The 22,760-nt window shown below is 38.5% G+C and overlaps 1 protein-coding gene across 1 annotated transcript in view; it reads right to left on the bottom strand.

Moving 5' to 3' along the window:
• The window catches only part of LOC126190913 (transmembrane 9 superfamily member 4), a 59,897-nt gene extending 39,619 nt beyond the window's left edge, over positions 1-20,278 (bottom strand). Inside the window, exons 1-4 of the mRNA XM_049931543.1 lie at positions 20,128-20,278; positions 18,664-18,898; positions 10,217-10,385; positions 9,719-9,874 (exon numbers count right to left, since the gene is read on the bottom strand). Coding sequence (XP_049787500.1) covers positions 9,719-9,874; positions 10,217-10,385; positions 18,664-18,898; positions 20,128-20,130 — 563 coding nt within the window. The 5' untranslated portion in view covers positions 20,131-20,278. The remainder of the gene's footprint in view (positions 1-9,718; positions 9,875-10,216; positions 10,386-18,663; positions 18,899-20,127) is intronic.
• Positions 20,279-22,760: the final 2,482 nt, after the last annotated feature.

Here is a 22,760-nt window from a genome sequence, read left to right on the forward strand (position 1 = left end):
TGTTTGTAATAGCTTACCCGCATTCCTATTTTCTTATTTATTATTAAACCCACTCCTGCATTAATCCTATTTGATTTTGTGTTTATAACCCTGTAGACACCTGACCAGAAGTCTTGTTCCTCCTGCCACCGAACTTCACTAATTCCCACTATAACTAACTTTAACCTATCCATTTTCCTTTTTAAAGTTTCTAACCTACCTGCCCGATTAAGGGATCTGACATTCCACGTTCCGATCCGTAGAACGCCAGCTTTCTTTCTCCTGATAATGACATCCTCTTGAGTAGTCCTCGCCCGGAGATCCGAATGGGGGACTATTTTACCTCCGGAATATTTTACCCAAGAGGATGCCATCATCATTTAACCATACAGTAAAGCTGCATGCCCTCGGGAAAAATTACGGCCGTAGTTTCCCCTTGCTTTCAGCCGTTAGCAGTACCAGCACAGCAAGGCCGTTTTGGTTAGTGTTACAAGGCCAGATCAGTCAATCATCCAGACCGTTGCCCCTGCAACTACTGAAAAGACTGCTGCCCCTCTTCAGGAACCACACGTTTGTCTGGCCTCTCAACAGACACCCCTCTGTTGTGGTTGCACCTACGGTATGGCTATCTGTATCGCTGAGGCACGCAAGCCTCCCCACCAACGGCAAGTTCCATGGTTCATGGGAGGAAGTTTAGAATAGGTATAATTTAATTTTTTGGCAGATACTTTGTCAATAAAATACTTTGGGAGTTTTGATTATCCACAGTACGTTAAAAATAAAATTTTCTCAAGCAGCATCTTTAAAAAAAAGGGGGGAGGGGTGTCTTTTATCTACGATTGCCTTATACTTGGGTAAATAACGTTATGTGGTATAGTGTAATACACAATGTGTTAATTAGGGTTGTTGTCTTATATAGTACTACACTGTCTTGCAAAGCTGATATACTGAGATTTATTGCAATGTTCGTGGCTTCTTTTGCTAATCATAGTGACCATGTTCTTTGAATTGCCAAAGGTCCCTACACCTCCTATGCATCAAACAACACATCATTTAAACCTAACATTTTCCTAAACTGATGAAGGTGGTTCGATGAACCCTTTGCCAGGCACTTGGGGGACAAACTTTATACCGCGTTGCCTGAATATGCTATATATCAGACTGTGGTATATGTGGTTTCTACACACTTTCACAATGAGAAGTTACAATTTTCATTGGGTGTTGTTAAGCACGAACAAAATTTCACGAAAATATAGAGTACTTGCATAACCTATTGAAGCAACAGTGTTTGGTAATAATCAAAACGAGCACAACGATCATAATGATCATAAATTATTCATTGTCTATATTTCTGTGCGCTTGTTACAATGTCACAGAAATGGAAAGCATATTCTTTAAGTGATAAACTGAAAATTATTGATCATGTGAAGAATGGTTGAACTAAAGCAGTTTTATTGCATGAGTGTGGTGTAGCTGAAGGAACACACTGGGGATGGGTAAAAGAAGAGAACGGACTTTGAAGTTTTGTAAAAAGAATGAAAGTGATTTGGAAATGGACAGAAAAAGGACTGGACTAGGAAAAGACAGTGAACCTGATGAACACCTTTAGACGTCATTTTTATTAAAGGCCACGCTGAAAATTTTCACTTTGATTTACATGGAAACAAAGATTTTGTAGCTTCTGACGGATAGTTTTTTACTGCTGGACAGTTTTCAAATTGAACCTGCTTCACAGTTTCCTGAAATTCTACACAAAGTAATGAGTAATGACAGATGAAGTTTAAATAACCATCAAGCATGTAACTGTGATGAAACGGCACTTTATTATCGATTGCTTCCAACCAGAGAGAAAGGAAAAAAAAATTTTTTTTAATCAGGAAATAATGTAGGTTTGAAAACGAATAAAAAGAGAATAACTCTCCTTAAGCAGAAACCTCTTAATACAGCTGAAAGTAAAAACCCCAGATGTTTCAAGCATATAAACACGTCATCATTACAATTCACTTACAAGCATTCAAAGGATGTTCGGATGACATATGACATTTTCAGCAGCTGGTTTCAAGAAGAGTTTGTTCTGTCAGTAAGAAAGAACCAAAGGTCACTTAAGCTGAGAGAAGAAGTTCTACTAATATTTGATCACTGTCCAGCTCATCCACCTACTGATGTGTTGCTATCACAAAATAGAAAATCAGAAGTTTGTTTTTGCAAAAAAAAAAAAAAAAAAAAAAAAAAAAAAAAAAAAAAAAAAAAACTTTTTTTGTTTTTTTGATGGGGCGGGGGTGGGGTAGGGTGGGGGGTGGGAGGGTGTCATCAGTCTTTTAACTGGTTTGATGTGGCCCACCATTAATTCTTCTCCTGTGCTAACCTCTTCACCCCAGAGTGGCACTTGCAACCTACGTCCTCAATTATTTGCTGGCTGTATTCCAATCTTTGTCTTCCTCTACAGCTCCCTCCAGTACCATGGAAGTCATTCCCTAATGTCTTAAGAGATGTCCTATCATCCTATCCCTTCTCCTTATCAGTGTTTTCCACATATTCCTTTCCTCTCCAATTCTGCGCAAAACCTCCTCATTCCTTCCTTACCAGTCCGCCTAATTTTCAACATTTGTCTGTATCACCACATCTCAAATGCTTCGATTCTCTTCTGTTCCAGTTTTCCTGCAGTCCATGTTTCACTACCATACAATGCTGCACTACAGACTTCTCAGAAATCTCTTCCTCAAATTAAGGCCTATGTCTGATACTAGTAGACCTCTTGGCCAGGAATTCCATTTTTGCCATTGCTAGTCTGCTTTTGCTGTCCTCCTTGCTCTGTCCATCATTGGTTATTTTACTGCCTAGGTATCAGAATTCCTTAACTTCATCTACTTCATGACCATCAATCCTGATCTTAAATTGCTCGCTGTTCTCATTTCTGCTACTTCTCATTACTTTCGTCTTTCTTCGATTTACTCTCAGTCTACATTCTGTACTCATTAGACTGTTCATTCCATTCGGCAGATCATGTAATTTTCCTTCACTTTCGCTCAGGACACCAATGTCATCAGTAAATTGTATCATTGATATCATTTCACCTTGAGTTTTAATTCCATTCCTGAAACTTTCTTTTATTTCCATCATTGCTTCCTCGATGTTCAGATTGAACAGTAGGGGCAAAAGGCTACACATCCTTGTCTTACACCCTTTTTAATCTGAGCACTTTGTTCTTGATTGTCCACTCTTATTATTCCCTCTTGGCTCTTGTACATATTGTACATTACCCATCTCTCCCTATAGCTTACCCATATTTTTCTCAGAATTTCAAACATCTTGGACCATTTTACACTGTTGACTGCTTTTTCCAGGTCGACAAATCCTATGAATGTGTCTTGATTTTTCTTTCGTCTTGTTTCCATTATCAACCACAATGTCAGAATTGCCTCTCTCGTCCCTTTACCTTTTCTAAAGCCAAACTGATCATCATCTAGCACATCCTCAATTTTCTTTTCCATTCTTTTGTATATTATTCTTGTCAGCAACTTGGATGCACGAGTTGTTAAGCTGATTTTACGATAATTCCCACACTTGTCACCTCTTACAGTCTTCTGAATCGTGTAGATATTTTTCCGTAGTCAGATGGTATATCGCTGGGCTCATACATTCTACACAACAATGTGAATAGTCATTTTGTTGTAACTTCCCCCAATGATTTTAGAAATTTTGATGGAATGTTATCTATCCCTCCTGCCTTATTTGATCTTAAGCCATCCAAAGCTCTTAAATTCTGATTCTAATACTTGATCCCCCAATCTCTTCTAAATCGACTCCTGTTTCTTCTTCTATTACATCAGACAAATCTTTCCCTGCATAGAGGCTTTTAGTGTCTTCTTTCCACCTATCCACTCTCTCCTCTACATTTAGCATTGGAACTCCCATTGCCACTCTAGCTTTTAATGCCACCGAAGGCTGGTTTGACTTTCCTGTACGCTGAGTCTGTCCTTCTGACAATCATTTCCGTTTCGATTTCTTCACATTTTTCAGGCAGCCTTTTCGTCTTAGCTTCCCTGCACTTCCTATTTATGTCATTCCTCAGTGACTTGTATTTCTGTACTCCTGAGTCTCCCAGAACATTTTTGTACTTCCTGTTCTCATTGATCAGCTGGAGTACTACTACTGTTATCCATGGTTTCTTCGCAGTTACCTTCTTTGTACCTATGTTTTTCTTCCCAACTTCTGTGATAACCCTTTTTTGGTGATGTCCATTCCTCTTCAACTGTACTGCCTACTGCGCTATTCCTTATTGCTGTATCTATAGCGTTAGAGAACTTCAAACGTATCTCGTCATTCCTTAGTACTTCCGTATCCCACTTCTTTGCGTATTGATTCTTCCTGACTAATGTCTTGAACTTCAGCCTACTCTTCATCACTACTATATTGTGATCTGAGTGTATATCTGCTCCTGTGTATGCCTTACAATCCAGTATCTGATTTCGGAATCTCTGTCTGACCATGATGTTATCTAACTGAAATCTTCCCGTATCTCCCGGCCTTTTCCAAGTATACCTCCTCCTCTTGTGATTCTTGAACAGAGTATTCCCTATTACTAGCTGAAATTTGTTACAGAACTCAATTAGTCTTTCTCCTTTGTCATTCCTTGTCCCAAGCCCATATTCTCCTGTAACCTTTTTGCCTACTCCTTCCCCTACAACTGCATTCCAGTCCCCCATGACTATTAGATTTACATCTCCCTTTACATACTGTATTAACCCTTCAATATCCTCATATTTTCTCTCTCTCCATCTTCAGCTTTTGACGTCAGCAAGTATATCTGAACTATCATTGTCGGTGTTCATTTGCCTGAACTGTTCACAACAACACACTGTCTGCCCTACTTTCCTATTCATAACAAATCCTACTACTCCTGTTATACCATTTTCTGCTGCTGTTGATACTATCCTATACTCATCTGACCAAAAATCCTTGTCTTCTTTCCATTTCATGTCACTGACCCCTCCTAAATGTACATTGAGTCTTTGCATTTTCCTTTTCAGATTTTCTAGTTTCCCTCCCACATTCAAGCTTCTGACATTCTGCACCCTGACTCTTCGAACACTATCCTTTTGTTGAAGATTCAACCTTTTTTCATGGTCGCCTCCCCATCAGCAGTCCTCTCCTGGAGATCAGAATGGGGGACTATTCCAGAATCTTTTGCCAATATAGAGATGATAATGACACTTTTTCAATTACAGGCCCCATGTCCTGTGGATACAAATTACATGTCTTTAATGCAGTTGTTTCTGCTGCCTTCTGCATCCTCATACTGTCAATCATTGCTGATTCTTTCACCTTTGGGGACTGTTTCCCACCCTTAGGACAAGAGTGTGCCTGAGCCTCTGTCCGTTGCTCCACTCTCTTTGACAAGGCCGTTGGCAGAATGAGGATGACTTCTTATGCCGGAAGTGTTTGGCTGCCAATGCTGATTATTAATCAAAATTTAGGCAGTGGTCGGATTCGAACCCAGGACGTTTTGATTACAGGGCATCATATGAGCATTTATGGCCATGAACTGCCCACTTCAATAGTAAATTCAAATGGGGTAACGGAAATGTTCTTGAAATCTGCAAATATTGAGAGTGTTGCATATTCAGTAGGCCTGGCATGGCAAAGCATCAAAGCATCGGTCCAACCACTGTTAGGAATTGCTGGAAAAAGCGTCCCATTGAAGAAAATGCAAAAGATGAATGGTGTAGTGACATAGATTTCAACAGCAATGATATCCAGTCTGCATGTGATGTTCTGCAGTGGCAATATTGATCTTTAAGACTTGAACCACAACGAAGAACCAATTTCGGAAATCACAGATAACAAGGAAATTTTTTATGGTGTTCGAAATGAAAGGAATGAAGCAGTCAAGGGCGAGGGCGATGAAGATGAAAGTATACATGATCTTCCCTGTACACGTGAAATACTGGATAACATAAGTAAAGTGATTACATGGTGTAGTGCTTTGAGAATTTCCACATAAATTCCAGAACCACTCGGCCATCTCGAAGACACAATATTTTAAATGTAAGTGAGAGAGAGCCTATTTACTGCGCATCACCTTTCTGTGTGTGCAGGTTTGAAGTTTATTGTGAGATGATATAGGTGTGGCTGTCGAACGGCACCAGCAAGTGTTTGCCAGTCGCGCCATGAAAGCCGTAGTGAAAGAACAAGGAGTGTTTATGTATTCTGTGCTGTTTTGTAACTTTGACAATTGTAGTGGGAAAAAAAAGAACAGTTGAGATATTGTTAATTAATGCTTGTTTTGGACTTTGAGAGGACATGACGTGTATTCAGATTCATATTGAAAAAGAACATTGTTATGAAGCCAACCCTACCTTATTTGTAAATCTACTTTGTTTCTACGCTTTGGAGATGTGGAAACAGATTTGTAAAAGTCTGATGTTCAAATATACGTCAGTAAGTGAAGGAAAAGAAACTGCGTACATCTGCTTATTTTATAAGAAGAAAGAGTCTTGAGAAATTCCTGGTCCTAGCAAATATACTTCGGAGAAGAGAAAAGGAGGTTGCAGCAGCAAGCTAACCAGCATGGAAAGTCAGTTAACAATCTCAAGTAAGTCGTATCGTTAAAGAAGTGGGTGTTTACACACATACTTCACCACTTAAAGTCATTCAAAGCGTTAGAATGGATGGAGCGACAAAGTGAACAGAGTGACAAAGCAAATCAAACCAAATTGAGTAGCTGTACCTGAGTATAAAACAATAAGCACTAAGGAAACTGCATGAAATGACATACCAAAGAAGGTAACAGACTTTTGAAAACAGTAGAATAATGACATACTGTAGCTTGTAGGCAGTGATGCAAATTTTCATACTGTACTTGACAGTTTACTTTATACACCATACTGAAATTCTTGTTATTGTTTGGTCAATGTTTGAATGAAGTTTGTCTAGTTGCTGCACTCTACTTGGCAAGTTTCCGAAATGTTTTACTTCTAATGTTCTTTACAATTAAATACAGTATAGTACCAAGTGTACAATATTGCATTACATGTTCTTCTCAACTTACCATGTTTAGTTTGTCATTACAAGCATCACTCTCGCTATACCATGTTGACGCTATAATGTGTGAGTAAAGCGTGTCACCCAACAACTGAGTTATACTGAACTATTACTGTAAGGGTATATGAAAGGATCTAAGTGATTAATTACACCATTAGCACTGGAATCAGTCAACTGAGAATTATGTAGAAAAGCCCATCTGGTGTGTTTCAATAAGGAATAACCAGACAAATTTAGTTTTATGAATTTCACATGCCAAACAAATCTACTGAACAAAACATAAGGAAGCAGAATTCACCCACAAAGGAGGCCACTTACAAACTTTCATCCAAGAGTATTTTTCATACTCATGGTACCATTATCGATTCTCCTTCACTCCTGTCTCAGTGTTAAATAACTTCTCCTTAGATCTGTGAACACAGATACCACAAGACAGACCTAAGTGGAGAATTTTATGTTACGTTTGTGTGACTGCACAAATAGTTGCCACAAGATGGCACGTGAAAGCTCAACCTGTGAGCATATGTTACATTCTACCTAATCTTGTGATCAGAAATCTGCTTTTTGGATCAGTCCACAAACAATGAATGTACAATCTGTAATAAATATGCTTATGTTTGATGTGTGAAAGAACAGTTAGTGTCTTAGTGCTTTTATGAGCCTTGGAAACTAACAATTACTGTGAGTTTCTTAAACCTCAATGAAGTTTTAAAATTCATAAAATTATTCTTCACTTTAAAATCAATGAAGTTCAAATTGAAATGACAATTGAAATAAACTGAATACTATCTCTAGTCTATTTAAAACCCTTTGTGTATGTAGTAGTTGTGTGTGAGGAGGAATGACAGAAGCTGAAGCTCTTTTCAAGCTGCTTATACGAGGGTCAATCAATAATTAGAGAGACAAATCGGTATGGAGGAAAAAAGCATTTATTTTACAAAACAATACTATTCCTACTTTTCAACATAATCCCCTTGAACATTTATGCACTTGTTCCAACAGGCAACAAAATAACACTATCTTGATGTTTGAACCAATTTCCCACAAACTTTTTCACGACCTTGTCGTCCTGGAACCTCTTCCCACGTAATGCCTCTTTCAGTGCACCAAACAAATGGAAATCACTAGGTGCTAAATCAGGACTGTAAGAGGAATGAGGCAGTACTTCCCAGCCCATTTTGTCGATGGTTTCACGGGTTAGGTGAGCAAAATGAGAACATATGTTGTCTTGCTTGAGAATCGCACCTCTCCTCTGAGATCCACAGCATGTCTCTCTTTCTCTCATGGCTGGCTTCACAGTTGTTTAAAAGCAAATCAAGTAGTATTGCCTGTTCATTGTACACTGCTCTTCGAGATAAGTCACAAAGACACTGGACCTTCAGCATCCCAAAACACCATCAACATGACTTTTCCTGCTGATGATTGGGTCTTGAATTTTTTCTTGATAGGATAGTTGGTGTGCTTCCACTCCATGCATTGTCTTTTAGATTCTGGATCATCAAAGTGAACCCAAGTTTCATCACAAGTTAAAATTTTGTTGAGGAAGTGCTCACTTTCTATTTCATAACATTCCTTTAGCTCTGTGCACACTCTCAACCTTGTTTCCTTGGATAGCTGTGTCAACTCCTTTGGGACTCATCTTGCACATGTTTTGCATTACTTGAGCTTGTTACAGATAATGTTATGAACTGTACTACTACTACTACTACTACTACTACTACTACTACTACCACCACCACCACCACCACCACCACCACCAGTAGTTTCCACAGTCACATGGCGGTCAGCACGAATAATGTCATCAATTTGACTTTCAAGTGAGGGAGATGAAACTGCAACTGGTCAGCCAGAACGGTGTTCATCAGTCACTACTGAGTCAAGACCATTTTTGAACTGCTCTACCCACTTGTAAAAATTTGCACAATTCATACAACCTTCACCATAATCTTTAGACATTCTACAGTATATATTCACTGGTTTCTCGCCTGCAGCAAGTAAAAAACGAATAATAGAATGTTGTTCAACTAATGTGGAAGTTTCAAGCAGACTCACCATCTTGAAATGTATTTTTGAGGTTATAAACAAAACAATATTGATATATCAGCTGATCAGGGCTCATCCCAGTGATGTCAACTTAAAGCCATAAAAGCACCAAACTTGCCCTACTAACAGATTTTTCCCCAGACCAGTTTGTCTCCTTATTAATGAATGACCCTCATATTTTTGTCAGAAATAATTTCATTTAGTGATGTACTCCCTTTCACTGCATCTGTAAGCCAAATCAACACTCCTAACTCCAAACATGAAAATTAAATTAGACTAAGTGTAAACAATGTTTTGAAAATACTGATCTCAACCCACCATTAAAACTTCAGAATGTGTTATATAAAGATATCTATCTCACAAGCCAAAAAGTCTATCTACTGGGGGATAAGCATTCAACTGTCCTCAAAGCTTCAATGGTTCGGTAAATACATGCAAAATTGTTCTATTTTAATGACCAAAGTAGTTGTGTCACTAACACACAATCCAGATTTTTGTGACTTAAATGTTTTAAATTACATTTTTTAAAACATTCAATGCTCAAGTATAATTTCATGACAGAATAAAGGCACAGATAAAGCAACAAGCCCAACAAAAAATGAAACTTAACTGTAAGTGAACAGGAACAGAATATCACCAGAATATAACTTACTTATTTTCTGTGTGGTACAGCAGGATTAGCTTCAGATGATTATTAATATAAACTCCCTCACGTGTGCTACCACCAAGCCGGTAGCCATGCTCGTACTGCACTTCTCCCGTCTCAGGATTTCTTTTCCTTGTGGCACATGGGAGATTATCTACCAGCCTGTTGATACATTTTTTTTTAAGGAAACAACATTTCACTATAAAACACAGACAAATATAAAAATATTTAAGAATGTTATTAAAACAGAACTCTGTTCTACAATTCCTGAGCATACATTCTATCAATGTTAAAATTCCAGTGCCTACTGACTACACCTACATCATTACCTTTACAGAATGACATAATGCTTATTCATCTGACGAATCAGCTGTTATTATTTTATGATTGTGAAACTTTAATACAGCAATAACAGTCACCATTTACTTATAAAAATTAGTGAAGGGAGGTACTGTGATACCGAAAAGAATAATCTTATTAAATGAGAAACTACACAGTACTAACAGGTGGACAAAATATTCATGCTGTATTCGGTTGATAGCCTTTTGTGAAGCTTCAGCATCCCAGTTCATTGGTCCATGAGAAGGATGACACAGCAATCGACATTTAATGTTTTCAGCCATTCGAACTTCATATGGTGTGTTGACTATTCGATCGCCTCTTAACACTTCACCTGAAAAACAGATAAAAGAAGTCCATTAACCCCAAGTTTAAACAATGAAAACTAACTTCATTAATGTACCTTAATATACAATTCATCCACAACTGAATGTTTATCAATGACTGCAACTGATTATGCAATACACAGGAACAACTTTCGTTTACTGCTTCAATTACTTTTTAAATAAAAAGTCTTATGTTTTCTGGTCAAGACATCACCAGATGGATTTCATTCACAATTCCTTAATACATGTCATGTTATAACATTTACTGTTAATAAACCACTGTACTACCAACAAATACCCTCTGGGGAAGAGAATGCATGATTATGAACAATTATTACAACAGGAACACAATGTTCATATAAATGGTAAATGTTGACCACCCACCAATATGAGTGCACTCACTGGATTACTTACTTCTTTCTTGCAATTTACAGCAGTACATATACAAATAAACAACACTCCGTATTGGAAAAGTAATCAAATTGCTTCACCATACGAGACGAAATTTGCTTGTGTTATAAAAACAAAATCTATCTGGATGTAATCCATGTAGACTGTCCTAATACCTCCATAATCCACTTGTAACTCAGAACTGGTATGCACATTTCAGTAGTCCAGAGAAATACAGATCACAGGAAACACAGCTTTGCATAACTGGCTTTTCTAAGTAACATCGAGGCACGTATTACCTCATAAGTAACAACAAAATAATGCCAAGGGCAAGAAAATAAAAAGTGTGATTTATTGGCACTGTAATGTTAAAAATATTTCCAATTTGTCGTAAGACCACTAGTGACAGCATGTGAGCATCTGTCAAACCTAACAATAGAGGGAAAATGTGATTTAGTACTGTAAGTTCTTCCAAAAGTAATTCTAGGTATTAATTATTCATGAATTATCAATCAAGAAAAAATTATCAACGAGACACGTTGCCGCAAGGTGTAGCATTTCCTCGGAAAATTTTACTCAAATGTTAAGTTACAGATACTGTCAAACATAACAAAATGTTTATGGCACAAATTACTTGAATATGAAATACACCACTAACCAAACGTCCAACACAAAATACATCAAGTATTTTCTTCTGATGATACTGGTGGTTAAGTAGGCCTACAGAGGAACCAAAGGATGGGGCATGAGAGAGGGGGAGGGGTGTATTGTCAACCCAAATACAAATAAATTAAAGAAGGCACTCTGAAAATATAACAATAATAATAATAATAATAATAATAATAAAACAATTTTAAAAATTTAAAAATAATAAACAATAAAAAATTTAAAAAATGTTGTCTGTGGCAATTTACTTTCCTTCACAAATATCAAACAATAAACCAAATTGCGTTTCTGCTTATCAGGCATCAGCTGATCCACACAGAAACAAAACCTCACTTGAAGGGGAGCTTTCAGCAGGCAGCAGTTCCTTCATACAGTAACATATATATATCAATAAATAAATTAAACCCATTTCATTCCTGTTGTGCCTCCCTAGCCGTGAGTTCTCTATGATTTTCCTACTCAGCCCTTGATTAGTCCACTCCAACTGCCATGCAAATTAAAGGAAGACAAAAAATTAGTTGCACCTAAGAGCAAAAGTTTTTAACAGAGCACATAAAGATCTAAGAAGAAGTGAAGTACAATGGCCGAGGGGGTGCAGAAGGATCAGGCAATTCCACAAGGTTGGCTACAGTTGTGTCTAGAGTTCCATTTCCCTGATAAACTATCTTTTTTAATAACTGTTTTACATTTAACTTTCGCAAAAGGAGGCAAAGTGGAGCATGTGTGTCCACAGCATTCCCATGTTGAAATGTAAAATCCAATTTGGAAAGACAGACCCACAAAATTATCATTTAGGAAAGACTGGCCACGTGAGATTCATGATGAATCATCATGCAACCTATGTATGATGTTATTGGATCAGCCACAGCAGCTAATGTTTGTAATGTGATGGAAAAATTTAATTATTTATTTAATAATAATTAAAGAAAGTTGGTATACTACATTCTCACACACAGTGGCACATTTGGCACTACAAGAGCAGTCAATTTTGACATAAAATTGGGTTCAGCACTGCATGTGTTCATTTACAGGCCCACTACTGTAGACAAGACCTAAAGGTAACACCGAAGTCCCATACATTCATTACTAGGACCCAGATTTTAATGACTGAAAAAATAGCAAAATATGCAAGCATCTATAACCTAAAATTTGTACAAATATGACATTACAAATAAAATATGACTTAATGTAAGTTTATTTAAAAACATTCTTGTTGAATTTTTTATATCTGATATAATACAAAATTTACTTGTGAACTAATTGTTAGTATAGTACTTACTTTTTGCAGTGTTTGAAACTGTAATTTATTTTTGAAATATCTGCATGTGTCTCAAAAAACACGAAGTACAGTGAAAACAATAACACCTATCCACACAATAAGACCATGTTTTTACTGCTGCACATCACCTGTTTGAAAATATTTCAAAATCATTAAGACATTGTGCCCATCTTTAGTTTCTGCAAAGTTGCACTGGATCACATTGTGCATTTTCAAATTTTTTATTTTCAAAGATCTACAGTTACTGCTGAGGATAGCTTTGTATTTAGAAAAGCTCCTCTCCACATCACAGGAGTGTATCTGAAGGTGGTGAGATCACTGCAGGCTTGCTTTGATTCACTGCCTTCAAGTAGTGGCTTTTCCAGAAGGTCTGTCACTAATACTGCACACTGTATCCAGGATCCCACTGGTGAACATTTTGCAATTTGTCGCTCACTTTCTGAGCCCCATGACCAAGAGCTCAAGCCAGCTCATTCTACACATGTTGCACAACAACCAGGGTGTCACAATTGAGTACCAATGGCTTCTAGTTGCGCAATGGCTTTTGATAATACTGAAAAGTTGGCATTGATGTATGCCAAGTTTTCATACAAATATCTGTAAAGGGTGCTTTCACAGTTTTGATAGTACCCAATTCATCGCTATCAATTTCACAAAAGTTTATCTTTATTTTGGTGTAGCTGAAGCAGTAATACTCAGTCGCATTAAGCCAAGAGGCCCATAATCTAAGAACAGGCTGAGGGGGGAAGGACAGTGAAGGTATTCTCCTTTCATTTCTGCACATGTAGTGGAGCATTCTCGTAGATTTTCTTGCCACAGGAAATTAATCTGTCCACATCACGGTAATCTGACCACACATCATCTGCAATTTTGCATAACACATGTGCAATGAAAAATCAAACTGGGGTAGAGACTCTGAAGCCCCTTTGCTGCTTTAGCCATCTCTTAGTAGTAGCAAAACACTGATTCTTTTCACAATAGCTGGCCACAGCAGCTTCATAGAGTTGTCAAACAAAATGGCAACTCTCTCAAGATCTTCACGCATTAGGAGGAACATTGCTTCAGGTCTGCCAACTTTTACAACACCACAAACAACATTTGCAACATAAAACCCATTCACATCAGTTGTTTCAACTATGGGCATTAAAACCTTGTGGTCAGTAACACTAGTTTATATTTGTTGAGCACCTCATCATACCATACAGGTAAACAGTTCTTGCTCAGTGTAGATTCACCTGGAACTTTATCTGTTGTGCTCTTCTTGAAGAACTGGCTGAAGTTTAGATTCTTCAGCTTCTCCAATGAGATGTAACAAGACACCATCATCTCATACAAGTCCTTGAAGAATAATTTCACAGTGGAAGTTTGACCTGTCCACTCAAATACAGCAATTGTCTGCTGTCATTTCCAGCACTTCTCTTCACACAGCTGCTGTGGTTGGTAATATTACAGTGTTGTTGCACATAAAGTGCTTTTCTGCCCTAACCTTAACTTCACATAGATTACAAAATAATGTTTCCCCATTTGGTTAGTGCTGAAAAAACTCTCCAAAATCGTGAACAAAATCTTGCAACTTCATGCTATTGGAGAACTTTACTTTTGGCAAGTTGAACCAGAGGGAGCTTATATTCAAACGGAATAGTATGACCGCATGTGCGATGTTTATTATGTCAGAAGGCACTTTTGTTAGAGCTGAGATCGTTCTGTCAACACCCGTAAAAATGTCTTAAGTTCAGCAAACTAACTAGTCTGTTATGCTGCTTTTGTATTAAAGTTCTGATACATAAAGCTTTATCGTAATTGTGTTTGTGTTAATTTGTGACATCACCTGGACTACTGCAAAACACACATAATGTTGGCCAAAATATGACTTTATATGCACAATAAAAAGAACTTTTTTCTACACTATAATTCCTGGATTCATGCAGAAACTTGCAAAATTCACTGTAACATTCAAGAAAAAAGACCACGACTTATCATTAAGATCCAGGCACTATTCATTACTGATTCCAAGTGCACTAATTTAACAGCAGGACACAGGGTGAAGGAACCACCACCATTAAAACCACCAGAAGTGCTATGCATAGCAGTAGTTTCAATTTATACAAAGCACTTCCAATACCAGACTGCCTTTCCATTTTCTCATACTGGCTGGTCAACACTCTCCTGACAGTGAGTGGCCAACAGCAGAGGGCTCGCAAATCTCTGGGTGGAAGGCAGAGGTGGGTATTTGCCACATGGCTGCCCTTTATGCCTCAAAAATAGGTTTGAAGTATTCCCCATCACTGAAAGCACAATGATAGATGGTGTAAAAGAGGTGTCCTGCTTCACGGTGTAGTTTCCTGTTAAAATACCTAAACAAATCAGCCAATATATTACTTCCCTCTACATGTATCTCAAGAAAAGACCATGAACATTAAATCAGAGAGATTCAAGCTAACAGAGGCTTACCAACAATCATTCTTCCTGAAAACCATTCACGACTATAATAGGAGAGAAAGTGACAGGTGCACAAAGCAACCTTCATCGCACACACCATGAAGTGGTTTGACGAGACTGACTGTAGGTTCAACATAAGGAAAACACAGAATAATCTAAACAAAAGTTTGATTTAACGGGGATGTAAATCTCACTTCTTACAAGCATCTTAATGACTTCGGTATTTTTTGGACAACTTGACAATGGATAAAGAATCAACCACAAAGGACTGCTAAAGTGACAGTCAAACTGTCATGCAAATACATACAGCAAAACTGATGTTTGGGCAGTATCACTGACTCCACCCACTTGTTTGTGACAACAGTGAGCTGTCCAAGCTGCAGCTGCAGACAGTTTATGGACGGTTGACAACCACCTGAACTCTGAGAATTTTCCTCCCGTTGATTGTCTCACACATTTGAATAGCTGCTGTTTCTTCCCACGTTTTGCGTTTGCTGCAAGGTACTCAAACTCTGCTTTGAGTAATATTTTTCAGATAAAGCAATTAAAACTTTTTAAACAAATCTTCGTATTTTATTTTCTTGTTGTGAATTATAAAATACATTATTTTCTATCAGCCAGTGGAAGTTTCTGTCTTTGGAGTGTAAAGCGAAGAAAAAATTATCTTAGGGATGAAATGTTACAAGGACAAGAACAAAAAAAAAAAAAAACATTATAAAGGTCATATATTTAAACTGACTGCTTTATATATACTTAAATGTATGTGTATTTCTACAAAACTAATCAACTAATCATCAATTCAGTACATTGGCAATGTGCACTAGGAAATGTTGCTTTGTATATGCCAATGGACTGCAACACAAATTAAATACATATTTTCCATTTATCTAATTATTTGTGTGTTTTGGGTAACTGGTTAAATTTCTGAAATTCCAAGATATTCTCTCCTGCCCCCCCCCCCCCCCATTTTTTATTTCCAATATGGTGATCACTGAATACTGTCATCATGTTATCTGCCTTCCACAACTCCCTTTGGGTTGTTAGAGAATGAGAGAATCTTTAATCAGTCTTTGGTGCAGGTTCTCCAACTAGTCTCTGAGCAGAGGACAACAGAAAATATGCTTACGGCCCTATGGAAACATGATGGTTACAGCTTGAAAGATGAGGCACTACAAATTCATATTCTTCTGCTTTGGTGCCAACTATACACTGCATCCAAATTTTTATTGAAATCAGTCCCACTAACAACAACTACACTACTACTGAAAATGCAACTTCATGGAGGACAGTAAAACAATAAATTTTACGTATTGTGGGTATGCAGTGTAACATAAAAAGTGCACAACTAAATTTGTACGGAATTTGGGGATGTACATCCTGCAAAATTCAGCACACAGAACTGACACCTCAAGCAGCAACAATGGCCCTAATGTGACGGGACATCGAATTGAATCGAGTTTAGTTGGCCAACAGAGGAACGACATTGCTGCCGCAACTCTGCACCCCATGTGATCGATTACAATGGGTAGTGAGTGCTGGTGCACCAGTATCTTGATAATCCTTTACCAGATGCTTTCACTGGGTGAGAGATCTGGAGAACTGCTGGCCGAGGCAAAAGTCGAATACTCTGTTCGTCAATGCTGGTCAGGAAAGCATGGGTGACAAAATCCCATATCATCTTGCTGAAAAATAATGACATGTAGGACACAAGGACAGGGCTCAACCACCACCCTTAACAGTTCAGAAATGTAATACTTTTAGACCAAATCATCAGTTGTTGTAAGAAGAGGTGACTGTATTGTAGATCAGCAGTTCCCGATTGATGGGCCGCAGGCAGTGTGGCAGTGAATGCTGGTCAAGAGTCAAGGACAAGACAAAAATTATCGGGAGCCTTAGGGCTTTCACTTGTCAGTCATCAAGGCAATGATTAAAGAATGAAATAAGAGTTAAAATACCCTCTGGTATCCTATACTACTCACAAGGGAATGTTCCATCCTGTAATGCCAAAACCTATCTTGTCTCCCCCCCTCCTGCCAACAGGATGAATGAATTAAAAGAAGCTGCTATGACGGACTGTCAGTATTTTTTTAAATGTTGCAAATGATCAATATCGTGTGCCACAAGGCAGCTGGAAGTGTCCACCCCTACAGACTGTGCTACAGTGTTGGCGTGCAGTATCGGCTGGCTGCTCACCACTGTTCACAAGAATGACTTGCTTGGATCTGTTCTTCTAACATCGAAACACAACAAGAAGAAAGGTTAGTGTTTTATGTCCTGTCCACAGCTAAGACCATTAGAGATAAAGCTTGGCTCAGATTTCATACTATTGGAGAGGAAAGGAAGTGGCGACGGCTCTTTTAAGAAACGATCCCAGCATTTGCATGGAGTGAATTGGATGACCTTTGAAAACCATTATCTGGATGGCCAACCTGAGATTGAACCCAGCATTCTCCTATGCCAGTTGAGGGTGTTAGCCACATCAGTAACTCATTAAGTCCCTGTGGAGATAATGTAAACTAGTTATCACTGAGTTTTCTTCATAACTCTCAGCTAACAGAATTTTGTGGAACTGCAACAGAGTTAGCTACGGGGGCACTATGTTTTCTTCACAGAGTTTTTGTGATGCTGTATGCACAGCCAGTGCTCACCTGTAAAGATAATGTGATGCTACTCCAGTGTCAGTGTTGCCAGTGGGAAACCCCTGTTGGCCCACCACATTCCACTGACACATCAACAGAAGCTATAAAACAGACACTGTACTAACAGTATGTGGTGCTTCCAATATTGTGGTGATATCTATGTGGATATTTGCCTTGCTGCAAATAAACCCATTTCCTGATTCGAGATATGTGACATGGCTGTATGATCCTGTATAGCTGAGTGAACCATGTGTCTGTCCTTTTAGGTGGCAGTCCCTTGGGGCACTTGAAATGATGCATGACATTGAGCATAGCCTTCCTGAATCCACAGATTCCACATATGCTCATAAAACAAATACCAGCAATGATCACAGGTATTTGTTAGCCTTTTTTTTCCATCTTGTCGCCCCACCTCCCCTGTAGGTTTTTAGGTTTCCTTTTGCTTCCTTTTCACTCTATTTTTAACCCTACACTTTGCACAACCATTTTAATGTTGATATTTTCTTACCATACTTTGCAATAAGTGCTGATTATACTGACTTTTGGTTCTGTCTAATGAACTATAAAACTAATTTATCAGCATTGCAGTACATGAAAAAATAAAGTCAACATATTGGAAAACCAGTTTGCTCCCAGTGCAAGTATTAGGCTACCTGCATTTAAGAGCATAGCAGGAGCTATGTGATACACAGATACAAAATTTCAATCAAAGTAAAGGAAACTTAAGAATTATACATTACAAGAAGGCAGGCAGAGAGACTTACAAAAGATTACTGACACCTCAAGTACAAGATTTACACAACAAAGTAACTGCAGAAGAAACATATTGCTCTAAAAGTCCTGCAAAACAATTTGTAAATTAAAGTGGATTACCTAAATTTTCTGATTTGTATACAATGGTCCCATTCTTAGGGCGACAAAAATCCAAAGAATAATATTCATATGGTAACTGTGTGTGAGTACTGGTCATTTTCACTGCCTTAACATCTATCCGAGATCCCTTCTTGAATTCCACAGGTGCAACACCTGGTATGTAAAATGCTTCTCCAACATGACAGCACACTAGTACCGAAACCAATGTCAGATAACTTCTCACCATTACCTGTAACTAGAGAAATAAATCAACATAAACACAAAGCAACAATAGCCAAGACGAACCATAAATACAACCAAAACACAAATAACAAAGGCCAAGCCCATGACCAAAACACTGTCATACTAATTTATTTATTACCACTTTACAATCACACAAAGGAAAAAATGCGGGCACAAAAAACGTAATTACAATTTTTTGTAACAGCCACCATAAGAAGCAAAAACAATATATGAAATAGGCAAGTGTCAAGAGGAATAGGATAAAAATAGTGTAATACAACAATGAACTTTATGGACGACCTTTGCTCGCTCCTACAGCATTAAAAAAAAAAGTTTATTCCAACGCGGCCAGGTTTTCTCTGCAGTGAGGGGTGAGGCAGAGGGGAACAGTTATTCTAACAGCAAGAGACACTAACTAGTAAATGTATCACATTTTATTCGCAATCTCTCAGCATTCTACTCGTGCAGTTTCCATGGAGAGAGAAAGAAAGGAAAAAAAAAGAAAAAAAAGCATGAAGGCCTACAGCATGTGGGTAACAAAAGGTGAAAAACTTACAGTATTGACAAAAATGCCACATGTCGAGCACATGGAACTTCGTAAATGCCCCTACAAAACATTCCAACTAACGCGAATTAATTACGAATACTTTCTTAACCTCAACGATAATAAGTGAAGTTTACAACAAAGAAGAGCAAATCAAAATTACGTCTTTCACACTGTAATACGAGAAAAACTATTGCATGAAATACTGTATCCCGTCAAGGAATCTGTTGACTACTTAAGTGTACAAATTTTGAAACAAAAACATGAGTAAGGGATCGTATAACTATCATAAAACGGAGAGAAGAGCTGTAAGCAAACATGCTAAGGCAAGACAAAGGGTTGCCGGCTTTCACGGCACATAACATATATACTCAAGTGAAATGCCAAATTATCCATCATTAAAACTTCTATTGGTTGAATCTCTCACATTTTAGTAAATGGTATGCTATGCGGTAACGTCCTGTCATTGATATCTCACACTTGCTCCAACAAACTGTCACTATGTTGACAAATATGATTTAACCAGACATAGGATAAGCTGAGTACATGGCTACGTATCCACCGGTTCCCTGTCTAGTGAAATGAAAATATCACAGTGGAATAAGCAAATATCGTAGTATACGGATAACAACTTCCATAAGGTAACGCTGCAGCTACTCTATATCATTACGACAATAGAATATACGAGATCCACTAACCATAATTAACAAATTTTCACACCAACTTTAATTGCCACCGTGTCATAAAACTACTGCTACAACCTCATGTCCAAAACACTGATTACGTTCGCATGTATATTTCGTATACACACAGGCGAATAGCTTGGAAGAGATATACATACACCGACTCCCATCACTGACGTTTGTATAAGCGATATATTGCAATCGATAAATAGTTAAAAACATCACAAAAAAGGTTAGAATATTCATAACTTATTCGTTGTAATTACGTCTACTAAATCATACAAGGCAGGGTATATCACAGAGTGACTATATAAATTATTCTTCAGGAACTGATAAGAGATTTTATTTAGTTCATAGTTAAAAATTAACTTAATAGACAACGCAGAATCACAGTTGTGAGATTTTTTTTATTCTTTTTCAATATCTGAATTGCATGATGACCCATAGTGTTTTTGCTTAAGCCAGTGTAGTTACATCTGTTTATCAGTTCCGTCCAAGTTACGTTGTTTCAATTTTGTATGAAAGAGACCAATTTTATAATGAATGAAATATGTTTTTGATCACATTCTTTCGAGTTGTCATTTTCACGTCGTGGTACAAGGATCTATAGCAGTTTCTAACAGTTTATTGATGTTTATTATTTAAGTTGCATTGTCTACGACAGTAGCAGTATAACTTTCGAAAAAAAAATCGGATAAAACGCTACCAAGCAAATTTCAAGACGGATGAAATTTACTTGTGCCAGAATTGTGAAATGCGTAGTGCCTGTGAAATTCGGGATGAACTTATTAAGTTCCATTGATGTTAGCACAATATAGTGTAAAAGGCGGAGTATTGTATGTGGACTGGAGAGGCATATTGATTTTTTTTTAATTTGATAAATATTTCTAGCTACAAATTGGAAACTCTCTCTCTCTCCCCGTCTCTCTCTTTCTATCTGTCTGGCTACCTGTCTATCTACCTACCTCTACCTTTCTCTCCACACATGACAATTCCTGTATCATTTACATTAGGATGAAATAGAAGACACTATATTATGACTTATCTGAGTGGCGGAGAAGGGCCAAAGCTAGCACAGCCTGCGTTGTTGCCAAATTTATTCAAAACGTCAGCTGTCACTACACTCTGTCATGCCTTCCACTTTGTTGACGTCACCACACCCACGCCTGCTCCTCCCTCCCCTCTGTTATTTCCCTGTGCCAACTTCCCCTTCCCTCCACCACTTGTGAATTGGCGGGAAAAAAGGCCCAGTCTGTGTTGAGCTGCTGGAGAAGAAGAACATAAGGTATGGTCTGCATGTATTACACTGTAGCCTTGCAGCCGCCGTCACCATCCCCACTTCGCACCATGCACTAACCCCACCTGTCCCTACCTTCAGCCATCTGCAGCCCCCACTTGGGAATACACAGGAAAAAGTCACAGTCTGTGCTGAGCTGGTGGAGAGGAAGGGCATAAGGTACTGTTTCTATTCGTTTTGGTCCTACAGATGCCTCCTCATTCTGCTGTTCCCAGCTGCCTCCACAGCCATCCACATCATTGATGCCATTGACTGCATGTGTGACGTCTACAAACTCTCTCTCCTACCCCTGAGGGCTCAACTGAGCTGGTTTACAGTGACACCACTGTATTGCTGTATGCTCTAGTCCACATTACCACTCGACAAACACCTTACAGCCCTGCTGCTCGAAACAGCGCTCTCTTTATTTCTCGTCCTTTTCTGTTGCCCCAGAGGGCTCACCTTCGTGCACAAAGGTTTCTGGTAGGAGCTGACAGCGCTCTCACTCGTGTCTGACCTTTCACAACCCTTCAGCTAGTGTGGTAGACCGGTCGAAGCTACTCTTTGAGGCTTCTCTTTGCTGGTACCTCTATTCCTCCCTCTTGTCTATACCCGATTGAAACACTTAGCACTGAATTGTGGTCTCTTGAGCGTACTCCCGCTATTCAGATATAGTATTACACGTTAAACAAGTGCTATTTCGTGTTAAGGTTTTCCAGAAGTTTCTCTGAACCGAGACATCCCTTCAGCTAGAGTGTTAGACTGGTCAAAGCTACTCTTTGATGCTTTTCATTGCTGATACTTTCATACCTATACCCGCTGGAAATTCTTATGGTCTCTCTTTCGTTGGACTTACTATCATGTGAGAGATGCTCACAAAACTGCTTTCGAAAATAATGAAGTCCACGTGCATCTGACGACGGAATTCAATCAAAAATCCTCCCTAAACGTGCTTACAGATTGTGTGCAAAGATTGCACAGCGAACATGTGCGAAGCTGCCAGGCCTGAGTCTGCAGTGATGGCCTGCAAGCACATGGGCAGAACTGCAGGGTCTTGAGTGCGCAGCAGCAGCCAGTGGGCGATTCCTCAACTGCCAGGTGAGTGATGCCTGCACATCGCAAATTGCAGAGGCATTATGTGCAAGAGCTCGCATTTAGACGGTCCCCTATACTTGCTACCAAAAACCTCATCTTTGTACCACAATTTTCGTGATAAAAACTTCGAAAACATTCGAAAACACCACTCACCTATTATACCAAACACTGTATAGCCCCAGTTTCTTAACGATACTCTCTGGCGTTTTCGTCCTATTTCACTGTCTCAGAGGACTTGCACTGAATTAGTTTGCAATACACCCTTCTGAAACCTCAT

The sequence above is a fragment of the Schistocerca cancellata genome, chromosome 6 (genome assembly GCF_023864275.1).
Source record: "Schistocerca cancellata isolate TAMUIC-IGC-003103 chromosome 6, iqSchCanc2.1, whole genome shotgun sequence".
Lineage (NCBI taxonomy): Eukaryota > Metazoa > Arthropoda > Insecta > Orthoptera > Acrididae > Schistocerca > Schistocerca cancellata.